Here is a 16,763-nt window from a genome sequence, read left to right on the forward strand (position 1 = left end):
GTACCAGCGCGGATAAAATCTGTAGGGTTTTGCCCGCAACATATATATATATATAATCGGGAGTTTAATAAAAAAATAAAAAATACCAAACCCTATATATATATAATTTTTTTCTAATTGTTGATCCCTTATTTAATTTGTGATACTTTAACTAATATATTATTTAACACCCTACCACCACCTACCACTATTTACAACACTCGAAGAGGACTAGAAGCTTGTCACCATTATTCAGTGAGTCACAACTTTTAGATTTCCTGAGCTTGACTATTTTTTCAGACAAACCTAATAAGTCGAATCTCAACTTTGTTTTTGTTCATGGCTCCCAAAAATCCTCGTCAATGTCAAAACCCCCATTCAGAAGTAGAGACCTCAATATCCAAGGGTTTTTGGTTTCAAAATGTCGCAGCTCAAATGTCCTTATCTCACCCCTTCGCCCTTCATAGCAACAAATTCATTACTGAGAGTGTCAGATTGACCACCCTACACTGTTTGAGCATCCTCATCAACCGCCTCTAGGAGCATTAGCCTTTTTTGTTGAGCGCGGATCTTCTGGACCTCAAAATGCGGTCCAAAGGATGGACCACTCCATTCATGGTGGGATCTTCTGAACCTAATCCCACCTATGAGGTACCCCTAGTCGAGGAGAGGACCAAAGGTATGGGTCTAGAGGATCCTGTCCGTTTTTTTGTTGGGCAATTTGAAGGGGACTATGCTTCCGCATTCCACCAGTTTATTTGGATCTTCTGTCTTTCTACTAGGTTCCTTTAAATCAGTTAGCTCTAAATTCCTTTTGTATTTTGACCAATACTATAATGGTTTTTGAATATATGAATGTTGTAGTCGAATTTTGTACTTCATCTTTTTATCGAGCACATCTTGGAATCTCCTCAAGTGGAGATATCTGTCCAAATTTAATACAAGTCAAAAGGTCGCTGAAGTGATCAAGCGAATCTTCTCTGATGCTTAAGTGGTCATACAAATGAAGGAAATGAATTGAAATGTAGAGGATGAAGATGATTGATAACCACTTTTTTGGTTCTTCATATTTGATATATCTCCATGGTCGCTTTCTGTTCTTTACTTTCACTATCAGTCCATACCAACTACCAACGTGGTTCTCTTGCCATCATCTCATTAATGTAGCATCCCAAAAAGTCTATCCCTCTGGGTCCTCCTCGTCTAGACCCTTCACCTCCCTACATTCCGCTCATGCCCTAAATTTTAACACCTCCTGATGCCTTATAAGCCCCAACTATACTCTCGACCGCCCAATCACTTATATAGACCCCGATCCTTGGGTTCAAGGTCAAATACTAAGTGCCTAGGCATATCAGTCCAGGAAGAAAGAGTCACTCAAGTCCTTAGGAGGTCCTATCCTACTACTATTTTTATGATAGTCGAGACCTATGACTAGAATTTAGGAGGTCTGAACTCACTACTATTCTTCTGGTAATCGAGATCAAAGACTAGGATTCGAGAGGCCCAAACCCGCTTCTATCCTTATGGTAGTCAGGACTCGAGACTAGTATTTGAGAGGCAAGAATCCACTACTATTCTTATGATAGTTAAAAAAACAATAAAAAGTCAGACGAAAGAAGAAGAATAGAGTCTGACCACAATAACTGGGCCGGAATGACATAATTGGATCCACACCAGATCCATATAAGATACCCAATCCATCTCGCGATTGAAACAACATGTATTTACATTGATTAAAATCAAAAACTAAAAAACATAAAAATGACTTAAAGAAGTTCTAAGAAGCTTAGTAGAATAGCAGAGTTATAAATTTTGGCCAGTATAAGCTCATGTAACAATTTTAATCAAAATATAAATAAAAATTCATCTCATTGTGTAAAAAAAGAAATATTCCCCTCTAGCATCCCCGCCAATCAATTCACGACCGGAGGTAAATCAAGAAACTATAGATAACGAATGCATGGGAAGGTCTTTTTAATCTCAGCATTTTGCCGAGGATCGACCCGGCTCTATTGTGCAAACTCCCATGCATTAACCACTGATCCCTGTCCTGGGTATACTGTGTTCTAAAAATTCATCTCAGACCATACATATGATGGAGATATTTAATACATGTAATAAGGAGATACCGTGTTCAAAATCTAGCTATGATGATAATATCATTGTAGTCGGTTCAATGTGTCGTCATTGGTCCAGTCAAATGAATATCTCGAGGAATACGAAGGATGTAAGTATATAGACTGCTCCATTTTCGAACACCTCAAATTTTGACAAAAGTAATTAGCTAATCGATTATAATAAATCGGTTATAAATCAAAATCCCCCAAGCATCTATTCGAGCAATTCAAACGGTCAACAGATGAGGCAGCTTCTTCCTACCAATTTCCGGAATAAAATGCAAGAAATTTAGCTATATATATATATATATATATATATATATATATATTCTAGGACTGACTCTCTATGACAATTGAAATGATTGAGGAAACCAAGTAGCTTCCAACTGATTGGTGCCAACATTATGAAGAGAAACCATATAATTCACGGTACAGGCACAGCTAGAAATCAATCAAGTAAATTCCAAAACTATAGAATACGTAGATTAAAATAACATGGACTCGAAAAATTTTGCAAGATAACTTGCAAATGGCTACAATAATGTCTTTGAAAAACATACCTCAGCCATTTGTTTGCGCCCACAAAGCACAACAACAGTTGATGAAGGATTTAGTATATCTTTAGCTCTTGAAAAAGTTGTCAGCAATGTCGTAAAAACATATTTGACGGAAAGTATAGTTTACAAAGAAAAATTAATTGGTTAGAAGAGTAACCTGTACATATCCTCTTTCGCCACTCCATCTTTCATCAGGTTGGGACAGAATAGGTATTATTTTGACTCCAATTGATTCCCAGTCCTTGAAACTTTCCTAAGCAGAATTGCATTCAATTTCTTTAATAAGTTTAACGATATTAAGATTTATAATCATGGTTGAATGATGGACTCATATCTGAAACCTGATATGTCATTCTCTGAAGGTTTCTAGCTCCATAGTAAAGTCTCACACCTTGTCTTTCAGTGGCACCAAAATCTGACTCGATGTGTGAACAAATGGGACTATCATGGCCATTCAAATACGATAAAGACATTAATAAACAATGCAGACCTGACAACAACTAATTCAAAAATGTAATATAATAGAGAATTTGTACAAGATTCTACAAACAAACAGATAATAAGCTAAAGAATCAACCAAAAATGTTCCAATAGTTTCAGGAAACAAACAAAATGTAAAGTTGTCAAGATTAGATGATTGTACCTAGGTATGAAAGTAACAAACATCAACTACTTGTGTAAGATAGATATTTGGGTCAGCTATATGAATCTCATCATGCCATCGATGATCATACCTAAGTATTTAGTAAAGAACATACAGTGCAACAGATATTTGAATCAGCTAGATGGATCTCATGAGCCCATTGAGCTGTATGTACTGTCATATACAACTTAAATTAGTTCAATTTCAGTAGCATTTGCCCCTACTATACATCAGCATCAACAACCAAGTCTTTATCTCATTAAGTACGATCGGCTATATGAATCCTCCAAGGAGATTTGGCTCGATCCCTATTATATCCTCATCTATATTTAAATGAATTGTATTTTTTTCTTCTTTGGTGACCCTCTTCCTCGATTAATCTCATATATCCTAATGGGGCATTTGTTATTTTGCCACTGATATAAATTCACTAAAATAGTTTTTTTATAAAAAAAAGATCGAAGTATAGAGAAATACAACATATGGACAATGGATATGAGCTCGAGTGTCGTGCTACGGGAGCTTATCAAATTACAATTAAAATTACCGAACCCCTCTACACTAAAGTAGTATAGAAATGACTCGGACTGTCTCCCAAAGAATGTAACGATAGGATGATAACTTCAGGATTGGTTATGACTTTTGGATTTTTGATATGAAACCGGGGGTTTGGGTTTTGAATTTTGAGTCTATGGAATGAAGAGTAATGAAAGTATGAAATCTAGTCCTAAGGAATAAAAGACATCCTATCTACCCATTAATAGTGATCTCACAACGCATTGTCACTCTACGCTACAATTTCACCATTAATGGAATTAAACTAAGGAATGAAATAGCAAAGCATTAAATGAAACCTAATCTAGTAAATGAAAGACAATGCAAGTAAGAAAACCTAGTCTAACTTAAACTATGATTGCAAGGAAATTAGAGACAACATAGAGTAAGCAAATAATGAAACTAAGCATGGAATGCAACTTAGAGCATTAAAGAAATCTAATCTAACCTAACCTAATTGCATGAAAATAAAAGATACAAATCTAACTAACATTCAAATAAGCAGAAACATGACAAGAATAAACATTGCAAGAAGTTTAACGAACTTAAATGCGACAATTGAAATAACAAAAGGTGTTGGGACATTTAATCGAACATGTTGCGTGAAAAAATCAAATTAGCCAAAGTGTATGCAATCTAAGCATAGGGAGTTCAAATCAATACAAGCACTTGACATTCAACAATAACAATCCACATAAATAAACCAATGCATAACCAAATCAACACAACCAACACATGAAAATCAAACTAACGTTGGAAGGAAGCTGCTGCCCGTCGGCGAAGGTGCTGTCCGGAATAGGTGGTATACTCTCCTCTTCTTAACCCGAAGAGGAGAGGTGGCTGTATGCTTGCCGGAACGAAGAGTATGGGCGCCGGAAGTGAAGTCGCGTGCCCTAGCTGCGATCTGTGAAGATGTGGAAGAAATCGCTGATGATGATGGAAGAATCGAACCTTCCTCCTCTAACCCGAAGAGGAAGGGGTTGTCGGCTTGCGGCGAAGTAGTGTTTGGAGCATGAGAAGCCGAGAAGAAGAAGCTTCTTGGCTGCGGTGTGAATCGGAGAGGGAAGGAGATGGCGACCGGCCGGCGGCGGTGGTTGAACGGAGGTGGTCGCCGGCCGTTGGTGAAGGAGGAAGAAGTAGAAGGCGGTGTCGCGTTTTCTCTCCACGCGTAGGCCTCCCTCGGCGTGAAGGCAGCGTGAGAAGAAGAAAGGAATAGGGGTCCAAAATTAGGGATTTTTCCTCAACCCTTGGATGCTCTTCAATTCGAATCAATGGACCAGATTTGAGGATGAGATAAAGTTTGAATGGATCCGGATTTTGAGTTGGTGGAAGAAGATCCAAATCCATTAGATGATGTGGATCCATTAGAGGGTGAAATTGGGTTTAAGATTTATTTTGGGCTTCTCTCCTCTTGGATCCAAAATGGACTCTGTTTTTGGATGATGATGATTTTTATGGATGATTCATATCTTTCCAGATTACTTCCCTATAAATAAAATATATATTTTTAGATAAAATATTATAAAATATAGGAAGAATTATATCAAGACTCTAAATATATATTAATTCATAAAATATGATATAAAATAAGATTTAAATATACAAGATGATAAAAATATTAAGTATAAAAGTTAAAATAATATATAAAAAATGTTCATTATCAACAATACTTAGACAAAGTGAACTTTTCATCCTATTTCAATCAAATTACGTATAAAAGTTCAAGTGAATTTCATATTTTATTTTGTTGTTTACTTATTTATTTTTTACTTGAAACAACGGCGGATATATGATTTTAATAAAAGTTTAATATAAAAATTCATATAGCACATATGAATAAAAAATGACTTTAAATTGAGACTTTATATTATATGTGATTACTAAAGAACACTGAGAGATTTTAGAAAGTGGGAGGTGTCGTAATTTTTAATAGGGAAGGTCTCTTTAATATTTTTTAAAATCTAGCCATTTTTAATACTCCTTTTTATATTATTTCCATCCATTATTATTATTTATTTAAAAATCTATATATCTCCATGTAAAAGAATTTTCATTTAAAATAAAAAAATTAAAAAATAGTTTTTCTAATGATATTATTTTAAAATATAAATAAATATTTTAATTTTAAAATTAAAAAATAGTTCTTTGTGCTTTTAGTTATTGTTTTACCTGAATATCTTAGTAAAAATATGGAATAGAGACTATTTCATAAATTTTTTAAAAGTGATATTTTTATATAAATCTAACCCACTATAAAATTTAACAAAGTTTAAAAATCCAACAATTTTTTAGAAAAATCAGGTATGTTAGATTTTAGTTAGACAAATAAGTAAAGAATATGTGTTCGATCTAACCAGTCTTTTTATATACACTAGTGATCATGCATGTGCATATGGCAATATAGGAAAATATATGAGAAAAGAAAAATTGGACTACAAAAAATAATTTTAATTTTTCAGTATTGTCTCTACTTTTACTTTTTTAGTAGGGGAAAACTCTAATATTTTTATAATTTTAAATACCTCTAGAGGTACTTATAAAAAATTGAGGTGGAGTAACCGTCCCACTAAAGTTATACATGGCTCCGCCCCTAGTTACATGTGTAGTATAATACATGAACACGTACGACTAACAAACTTTGCTTCATAAAAAAATAATTTAATTCTTTATATCAAATATTAAACTGATAAGAACAAATAATACATTTAATCTTACCAAAAGATAAATTAGATAAGGGTGTGTCGAACCCATGTAATAGTGCAATGCTAGGGTGACACTCGAGAATCCCAGCAGTAAGTTACTATAACGGACTCCCCCTTATAAAAAAATTAATTTAATATCATACTTGATCTTAGCCAAAAAGTCACGAAAAGTATGTTTTCTAACATCAACGACCCAAGATATTTATAGAAATTTCTTTTCTCACAGAGTTGTCAATTCTAAGATGTGCAACTAAAAAGAACTCTAAATTTTTAATTGATTAATGAAAAAAATTCTTAATAATATGCCGTACCTGAGTCTCGAACTTTAGATCCCTGATTGATTAATGAGAAAAATTCCTTTTATTATAATTTTGTCTCATCCTCTAACAATACGCCATTAGCTAGGTCATGAGGCAATATGTCAGCGGCTGACGCTTATTGTTGTTGCATCATTTTTTGAGCTTGGACTGTAACAGTAACTCAAAATCCTCTTGAGATAGAGTGGCGGTAGTGAATTGTTCAGCTTCTTCCATCTTCACGTTTTATATTTAGACTAAAGTTCCTATAAACAGCGTCAAATATAATCTTATCTAAAAACTGAAGAGATGGCGCGCTGGCTATGGTGGCTTGGTTGTTAACTGGGAGAAAGACTTTTTAATCAAAGGAGAGGCTTCCCTTTGACTATGCACACACTCAAATGAGCAAACAGGACGTTAGTATCCAAAAACCAAGGAGGGGGTCCTTGACAATGACCCTCCGACACTCAAGTAAGTATGAATTCCGGCAGGGCAAATGAAGGATAGTAAAGAACGTGCGTGCGAGAGTAAGCCTGAGATGTTGATAGAACATACATTATCAATTGAGAGGACCCCCTTTATATACCACCTCACATGACCTCCGTAATCATGAGATGGCGAAAAATATCAGAGTTTGTTAGGTAATGTGTATAACCTCGACAATGTGTTATAATTGTCTGAGAAATCTTTCCTTATCCATATATGTACCTCTTTTGTCATTTATAGTTTATGTCATTGATGAGATGACTGAAGGAATATGCTATCACAAGTAGTCGGCTAATAAGAAACAGGATAATTCTTGAAGAAGGTTCCAGAAAAATATTCTTTGACATATGACTGTTATTCTGATAGGTTATTAAGATTCTCCGACCAACTTGTCTGCTAAGTATGCATCGGCAGGCCTATAAGGTTAGTCATTTTTATACTTGTCCTCGCATTAAGCTGTTTGGTTATGTGATGAATGGCGCTAACAATCTTGCTTGGCAAATACTACATTGGGTGTGTTGGAAATCCTTTCGAGAAGTAATATGACAAACTGGGAGTGTTGGAAATCCCTTCAGGAAATAATATGAAAGACTAGGTGTGCTGGAAATCTGTTTGGGAAATAATATAAAGATAAGTGTCCTAGGCCCGGTCGGCCTTTTATCCGATCATCCATGTAATTGGCGACACAGAGAGATGTAATTGTATTATGAGAGGTTCGATCGAGACTTTAGGTTAATCGTCCAGATAATATTTAATACGTAAAGTGAATCCTAAGATTTTGAAGTATAGTCTGGTTTGTATATAGATTTATAAGAATCGGGGAGGTCGATGTAGGTAGTTTTGAGAGCATGAAACTAAATCTAAATAAAGATAAAACAATGCGGGAACCATAAACACTCACAGTGATCTCCCGAAGAACTGCAACCGAAGACGCCGATCGATGAAGAGATTGTCGTTGTCAGAAGCACAATCACAGAACTGCCGAAAAGCGCTTCAAGGTTCACGAGTCAAATCTCAACCTACGGATGTTCTCCCTTTGCTCTCACACGATCACCTCCGCTGCTCCTCTGATCACCTCGATCGCTTGCTCGCTGTTCACCTTCACCTCGGATCTGTGCTTAGACGCACCTTAAATAAGAAGGCTGAGGAAGACGAAGGGGAAAGGACACCCCTTCGTCTCCCTGGCGTTTGCAGCAAACATCAGTTTGCAGCAGCGAAAGGGACGAACCCTTTCGTCTCCAGTAACGGCTAAACGTCCAACATCTCCAACTCTTCTAAGTCAATCCATATGGTCACATAGACCATGTCAGTCACATAGACTACAATGTGATCAAGTCACGAAGACCAAAGCGAAATTAGTCTCAAAGACTAAATAAGTCACATAGACTTTATGAGGATCAAGTCACGAAGACCAGAGCAAAATTTAGTCACGAAGACTTTATGAGGATCAAGTCACGAAGACCAGAGTAAAATTTAGTCACAAAGACCAAATAAGAACATTCATTCCATACATTAGGGAAAATGGTTCGTGCGACAGCAAGCACAGTGAGTATTCAATTGCTAAGAAGATTGTCACACCTTACTTAGCTGCTCCATAGAACAAATCAGAGACATAAATGTCCATAGAACGAATCAAAGACATAAATGGCCTGCTTTTATCCTAGATTAGATTATTTACATTATCATGAACATCTCTAATCCCTCATATTGACCATATGTCAAGAGCAAGTTCAACATCTCCAATCAAACAAATTATTCACAATTACATTTTATGTACTGAACTAAAAATATAACCGGTACTAGTGAATAAATGTCACAGATGTAAATCAATCTTAATCTTCCTTTTTAGCTAGAATCCATTTATTCTAATCAGTTACTTTCCTAGTTATGCTCCATAGACCGAATCATCCATAGCCAATAGGAAACATGCTAAAGTAGTAGACATTAATCAGAACTTCAAGTAGACAGCTAAATAGTCACTTAGGGTAAAATCGAGATTAACTTATAATCTCAAGGGTCTCACATAATAGAGAAACAGGGATTCATTCTCCTACTACCCTTCTTGTCGCCATAGCACATGTGGTATGAATCACATGCTACGATGTTATTTTCTTTTCCAAAAAGAGCGCATGTTTTTCTCAAAATTTAACATCGTGCAGATTTCGATCTAGACATTCTCAATGTCTAATTCTGAATTCAACATATGAATTCTAATCTGGCCTCAAGCAGATTCAGTAAATGGTGGGTGCATTTACTCTAATCATTACACAAATGATCTCATCTTGACACAAATATCAAGGCGACCTTAACTTATGGGTATGTCTCTATTCACAGCTACATAAGTTGTCTCATAAGCAATGGTCTTACTTCTATTCATACTTAACAAATAGAGATGATTGTCCATGTGAATGGACCAATCCCAATCTGCCAACATGCTAATCGAGACTTTTTGTTCGAATATAACCAAGACATATACACTGAATAGATCATGTTATTTTTCATTTATCAAAATGTCTTTACAATTGTTACATTCTTCGAAGTCCCAAAGACTTCATATGCCCATGAAATGACTCTTTAGTTAATGACTTAGTAAAAGGATCAGCAAACATATTCCGTGTAGGGATGTACTCAAGAATAACCTTTTTCTTGTCAACAATATCCCTTACAAAATTATATTAAATTTCTATATGCTTGCCTTTGCTGTGATATTTGGGATCCTTGGAAAAAGTTATCGCAGCTTGACTATCACAGTACACAGTAACAGGACTCTCACTATCTTCAGCAATCTTCAAATGCTTTAGGAACCTTCTTAGCCAGACAACCTCTTGTACAGCCGCTGCACAAGCCACATACTCAGCTTCCATTGTTGACAAGGCTACACAAGCATGCTTCTTGCTGTTCCATGAGATGGCACCATCATTCAGCAGGAAGACATAGCCAGATGTGGATTATCTCTCATTAAGGTCCCCTACCCAATCTGCATCTGAGTAGCACTTAGGTTCATATCTGATCCTTGGAAACAGAGGCAATAATCAGTTGTTCCTTTAAGATATCTGAATATCCTCTTCACCGCTTTCCAGTGTCTCGATCCTGGGTTTGACTGGAAACGACTAACTAAGCCAACAGCATAACTTATATCGGGACGAGTACACAATATAGTGTACATCAAACTACCAATAGCACTGCATATGATTTTTTCTTCATTTCGGCTATTTCCTCAGGAGTCTTGGGATACATACTTTTGCTCAAGTCAGTACCTTTCGCAATAGGCGTCTATTCAATGTTGCAATCTGACATATTGAAGTGTTGTAGCATCTTAGTGATATAAGCTTCTTGAGACAAACCCAAAAGCCTCTTAGATTGGTCTCTAACGATCTTCACTCCTAAGATGTACTCTGCTTCTCCCATATCTATTATGTCAAATTGTGATGAAAGCTAACTTTTGACTTCTATCACACTCTTTATGTCACTTCCAGCTTTTAGTATATCATCAACATATAATGATAAAATGACAAGTTTTCCTTTTCTCTTTCTTAGCTAAACACAATGATCCTCATTGATCATTTTGAAATCAGAAGATAATATTACTTCATTAAATCTTATGTTACATTGTCTTAGCGCTTGCTTTAGCCCATATATAGACTTTCGAAGTCTACATACTCTTTTCTCTTGGCCTTCAGCAACATAACCTTCTAGTTGTACCATATAGATTTCTTCGTCAAGATTACCATTAAGGAAAACCGTTTTTACATCCATCTGATGTAATTCCATGTCATAGTGTGCTACTATAGCTAGGATGACACGTATTGACACAAACTTTACAACAGGGGAGAATGTCTCTTTAAAGTCAATACCCTCCATTTGGGTAATATCCTTTTACAACTAATCGAGCTTTGTATCGATTAATCGATCCATCTGCTTTCCTCTTTACTTTGAGAATCCACTTATTCCCAATAGCCCTTCGGCCCGGAGGAAGATCGACTAAATCCCAAACTTGATTCTTTCTCATTGACTCCATTTCTTCATCCCTTGCAACTTTCCATTCTTTTCTAACTGAGCTGCTCAAAGCTTCCTCAACTGTTCGAGGTTCCTCATCGTCAACTGGGAGAACCATTAATGCCTCATTCTCAATATCAAACCTTCTTCGAGGAATAATCTGACGACTACTTCTTCGAAGGTTAGACTGTTGAGAAACTGACTCATTCAGTGGCAAATTACTCCCACTCGGTTGACTAGATTCAGGCATCTCCTGATTCGTTGATAAAGGAACATTATCCTCCTCCTCTATCTCATATAGAGGAATTGTCTTATCAACTTCACCTCGTGTTGTGAACTCAGTTTCTAGAAAAGTAGCATCTCTTGACTCTATTTCAGAGATGGTTCCATCTTGTCGCTCACCAATAAAAACATAACCCTTAGAAGTCTCAGAGTACCTTATAAAGATACACTTCTTACCTCCGGGTCCTAATTTTCCATATTCGTGAGTTTTATCATGAACGTAGGCAGCTGACCCCCAAGGTCTCAGATTACTCAAATCCGGCTTTCTGCCTGTCCAACGTTCATGTGGGGTAGATAGAACTGACTTTGAAGGCACTTTGTTAAGTATATAGGTCGCAACAAATAATGCATCTCCCCAATAGGAGATTGGTAAATTAGCTTGCGCCATCATAGACCTAACCATTTCAAGAACAGTCCTATTTCTTCTTTCAACAACCCCATTTTGCTATGGAGTTCCAGGGATAGTTAGTTGTCTAATAATCCCTTTCTCATTACACATTGTCTTAAACTGATCAGACAAATATTCTCCTCCACGGTCAGCGCGCAAGGTTTTAACCTTACATTCCAATTGATTCTCAACTTCGTTCAAGTAACGAATAAAGCAATCCAATGCTTCAGATTTGTGAGAAATCAAATACACATGACCAAAACGTGTGAAGTCATCGATAAATGTAATGAAATAAGAACTCCCATTTTTAGCCTTCACATTCATTGGACCATAAATATCCGAATGAATTAATTGTAATGGTGATTCAGCTCTAATAGCCTTACCAAATGGTTTTCTAGTCGTCTTTCCTGCAAGACAATGCTCACATATAGACAAGTTAATCTTAGCATGAGTGCCTAATAGGCCCTCCTTAGCTAATCTATTCATTCGTTCTTGTCCTATACGTCCCAATCTAGCATGCCAAATTTCATCATTAACATCAGCATTACTAGTAAGAGCAATGTTTGAAAAATAACTATTATTATTTGGTTCTACATCAAGAACCATAAAACCATTTGTAAAACAACCATATCCAATTAACACAGAGTTAATTCGAAGTTCCACACAACGATTATAAAAATTTACATTGTAACCTAAATCAAGAAGATAAATAACGGAAACCAGATTCCGTCGAATCTCAGAAGCGTACAAGACATCACGTAGAAACAAGGTGCCTCCACCACGTAGGTTGAGCTTGCAAGTGTCAATTCCTTTTACTTCAATTCTTGCATTGTTTCCTACATATATACATTTGTTGTCAGTTTGTACCCGACGGTACTCCATATATGTAGCTCGATCATGAGCTACGTGGTTCATTGCTCCTGAATCTACAATCCACAAAGGATACGAATCAGTTAACAACACTATACTTGCAACATATTGCTCGTGGAAAGAAGACAAAAATGGATCTACCTTTTTAGGCTCAGCACATTCCCGAGCAAAATGGCCCTTCTTGCCACAGTTGAAGCAGGTCAACTTGCTCCTAGGTTTTTGTCCATTTTTCTTTCCTTTCTTCTTGATTTGGTTTTTCGCAACAACAGCATTAGCGCCCTTTCCTTTTCCCTTTCCTTTCTTAAACCACTTGTTCTTATTCTTGGAACCAGAACCTTCAGCTACAAAAGCTTGACCCGCAATCCTTGCGGATTCAATCCTCTCCGCCTCAAGTTCCACATGGCGTGAGACATCAGTGAAAGTCTTGATACTCTCACTATGGGGCAGGTTCTGTTTCATCGTTTCTCAAGAATCAGGAAGGGAACGGATAACTGCCTGAACCTGTTGTTCATCGGTCAACATATAACCAGCAGTCTTAAGCTCTCGAATCATGTTACCCATCTTCCGGAGATATTGGGCCATGGTAACATTCGAGCGCTTCTTACAACTATCAAATTTGATAGTTAGCTGACGGAGCTTACTCAGACTGACTCCATTGTATTTCTCTCTAAGGGCTACCCAGACAGCTTGAGCCGATGGTAATGACTCATATTCAAATACTAGGTCATCTACCATTGAACTAATCAATATGCCCTTAGCAATGGAGTCCTTCCTTTTCCATGCCTTATAGGCATCAAGGTCACGTCTGTGCTGAGCTGAAGAACCTTCAACCGGTTCCTCCATAATTTGGTTTACAGCCTCTAGAACTTCTTGTTCCTCAAGAACATATTGTATCTTAAGGTGCCAGATTTTGTAGTTATCCCCATATAATTTTTCACCCTTATTAAGTTCAGCTATGATGTTTTTAGTTGTCATGATCTACATAAATAAACAAATTATTTATTATTTCAGTGTAATTCATATATGTGCAATTAATCATTGACTCAGTGTAAATTATAATTAGTTTACAAAATCAAGTGATAACATTGTTTCCACTCATCATTTGTATGTTCTAATCTAATCAACATTGATCAATTTTATTGCACACATCCCATCTAATAAACGAATCATTTAATATGAACGAATCATATTTATATGAACTAATCATATCATGAAATGAACTAATCATTTCCAAGTTATTTAACATATAACATAACTTTTATTATATAATTCTGTTCGTACAAAACAACAGAAATTATTACATGACTCAAAACTAAATGAGTTAACACTGTTCATACATAACGACAGTAAACAGAACACTAATAGACTAGATAAGCTAGCACTACTCCCACTAGGATAAATGCTAGAGCAGTGGGTAATTGCATCCCGTTCATCCTGGATTCTATGATGGGTGGATTAGCCTCAGATGTATCCATCAGATCCATTTCTGGATCTTCTACACATTCTTGAGGATCTTCCTCTGATTCTTCTGGATCCATCTCTAGATCCTCCTCGGGATCCATCTCTGGATCCTCCTCTGAATCTTCAGGATCCATTTCTAGATCCTCTTCAAATTCTTCGAGGTCCATTTCCGGATCATCTTCAGATTCTTCGGGATTTGGATCCTCCTCTAAATCTTCAGAATCCATTTCTGGATCCTCCTCAAATTCTTCGAGGTCCATATTTTCGGGATCTGGATTCTCTTCAGATTCATCAGGACCCCATTCCAAATGAAGTAACTGTCTGCACATCTCTGAGTATGAGAAGTGCCCTTCAGACTCATCCCAGAGTTGGAATGTTATCTGCCTTAGATGTTCCGATAATGAATAAACCAGATACCATCTTCTTTCTGTTTCCTGAACTGGATACCCTTCTTGCTCGAGATTCCAGAACAACCAATCGAGCCGACCAATAAGCCTACCGACTCCATGATCTGGGTCATATTCCAGCTTCTTGATCTCCTCCCACAGCTCATGTTGTCGTTCATAGCGACCAGTCATCGTGTACATCGTTCTTTGTATCTGGAATTGAAAATCATGACGTCAGTACAAAACCGACTGACCAGTAACAAAGCCGATCAAATTTAATTCCCAGATATAGAACAAAATATACAGTATACACAAGCAATTAAGAAAAATAAATTTCCTTATTTTGGGGAGTCTCATGTGACTGACACATTGGATTGGTCGATCAGAAATCCGAATCTTAAGCTTAATCTATTGTCCTCATTAGAATTAATCTAATTGGATCTATGTTCTGTTAACGTTTAAGCCCATTTGAGTCAATCACAGACTTATTAATCAAACTTAGGTTCGTTTGACTCGTCCAATTGTCCATTAGATTAAGTCTGACTTATTAGAACAAATCTAATGTTTCTGATCAAATTTGACACAACGGAACTAATCAAGTCATATTTGATCAGCCCAACTTCTGTAATCAAGAATACCCAATTAATTCAATAATAAACCAAACTGGTTAAACCAACAAATAATTTAAATCAGCTTTAGGTATCATTGAATCAAATTGGTCTGTCTAAATCAATTAATAATTTAAACCAGACTTGGGTTTGATTGATCAAGTTGGTAGGGTTCTATTTTTGGTAAATTAAACCATAAATTAATTAAATATATTTATTAATTAATTAAATACATATAGATATGTATTATTAATTAATTAATAAATATTTAATTAATTTTTAGATAGTCTGTACGTGAAGGAAAAAATGAACCATGCATACACCTTTTTTATTTTTTATATACACGTTTTCATTTTTTTTTCTTACACATTTTTTTCAACTGTGCACTACTGTTCATGCATGCAAGAAACGAATGATACTGGTCCCCAGGGCGTAGCACAGATGGGGAGTGCATGGTTCTATGGCTGAAAGGTTCAGGGGTCGATCCCCGGGGTGTCACTGTCTGGGATTAACGTCTCCGCTATGCACTTTCCACCTGTGCACCTGCATTTACCTCCTCCCATATCCATGGGACCGGGTCTAGGGGGGCCGCTAATGTGGCGGTTCCACATTTTTAAGAAACGAACGGTACTGTGTACTGTTCATATCGTTTTTTCTCTTGAATCGATTCAAGTGCATGCAAAAATTAAAAATGCAACTCACTGTGCTTCGTAAAATGGCATTGTTCATGTGTTTTTTTTCTCTTTAATCGATTCATGAATCGATCCAACAACTATGCATGATTTTGAATCAATTGAATTACATTTCAATCGATTCAATTCAATTGAATCGATTGATTAATCGATTCAATTGATGAACAGTATTCATTGTTCATCGTCTTCTTCGCGACAGAAGAAGAATAAACGCGAGTTTTTTTCGCGTCGATTTTCATGCTTTCAAATCTAGCACGCTCTGATACCATTGTAGGTAGTTTTGAGAGCATGAAACTAAATCTAAATAAAGATAAAACAATGCGGGAACCATAAACACTCACAGTGATCTCCCGAAGAACCGTAACCGAAGACGCCGATCGATGAAGAGATTGCCGCTGTCAGAAGCACAATCACGGAACTGCCAGAAAGCGCTTCAAGGTTCACGAGCCAAATCCCAACCTACGGATGTTCTCCCTTTGCTCTCACACGATCACCTCCGCTGCTCCTCTGATCACCTCGATCGCTTGCTCGCTGTTCACCTTCACCTCGGATATGTGCTTAGACGCACCTTAAATAAGAAGGCTGAGGAAGACGAAGGGGAAAGGACACCCCTTCGTCTCCCTGGCGTTTGCAGCAAACATCAGTTTGCAACAGTGAAAGGGACGAACTCTTTCGTCTCCAGTAACGCCTAAACGTCCAACAGTCGACCCTTATGCTGACTAGACTTATGGTTGATCGGACC

The 16,763-nt window shown here is 36.7% G+C and overlaps 1 protein-coding gene and 1 pseudogene across 1 annotated transcript in view; both read right to left on the reverse strand.

Moving 5' to 3' along the window:
• The window catches only part of LOC122048464, a 33,457-nt gene extending 20,001 nt beyond the window's left edge, over positions 1 to 13,456 (reverse strand). Inside the window, exons 1-4 of the mRNA XM_042610029.1 lie at positions 13,432 to 13,456; positions 4,607 to 5,093; positions 2,998 to 3,097; positions 2,814 to 2,909 (exon numbers count right to left, since the gene is read on the reverse strand). Of these exons, the coding sequence (XP_042465963.1) occupies positions 2,814 to 2,909; positions 2,998 to 3,097; positions 4,607 to 5,093; positions 13,432 to 13,456 (708 nt within the window). The remainder of the gene's footprint in view (positions 1 to 2,813; positions 2,910 to 2,997; positions 3,098 to 4,606; positions 5,094 to 13,431) is intronic.
• Positions 6,586 to 6,730, reverse strand: LOC122049754 (annotated as a pseudogene).
• Positions 13,457 to 16,763: the final 3,307 nt, after the last annotated feature.

This window comes from Zingiber officinale, chromosome 2B (genome assembly GCF_018446385.1).
Source record: "Zingiber officinale cultivar Zhangliang chromosome 2B, Zo_v1.1, whole genome shotgun sequence".
Lineage (NCBI taxonomy): Eukaryota > Viridiplantae > Streptophyta > Magnoliopsida > Zingiberales > Zingiberaceae > Zingiber > Zingiber officinale.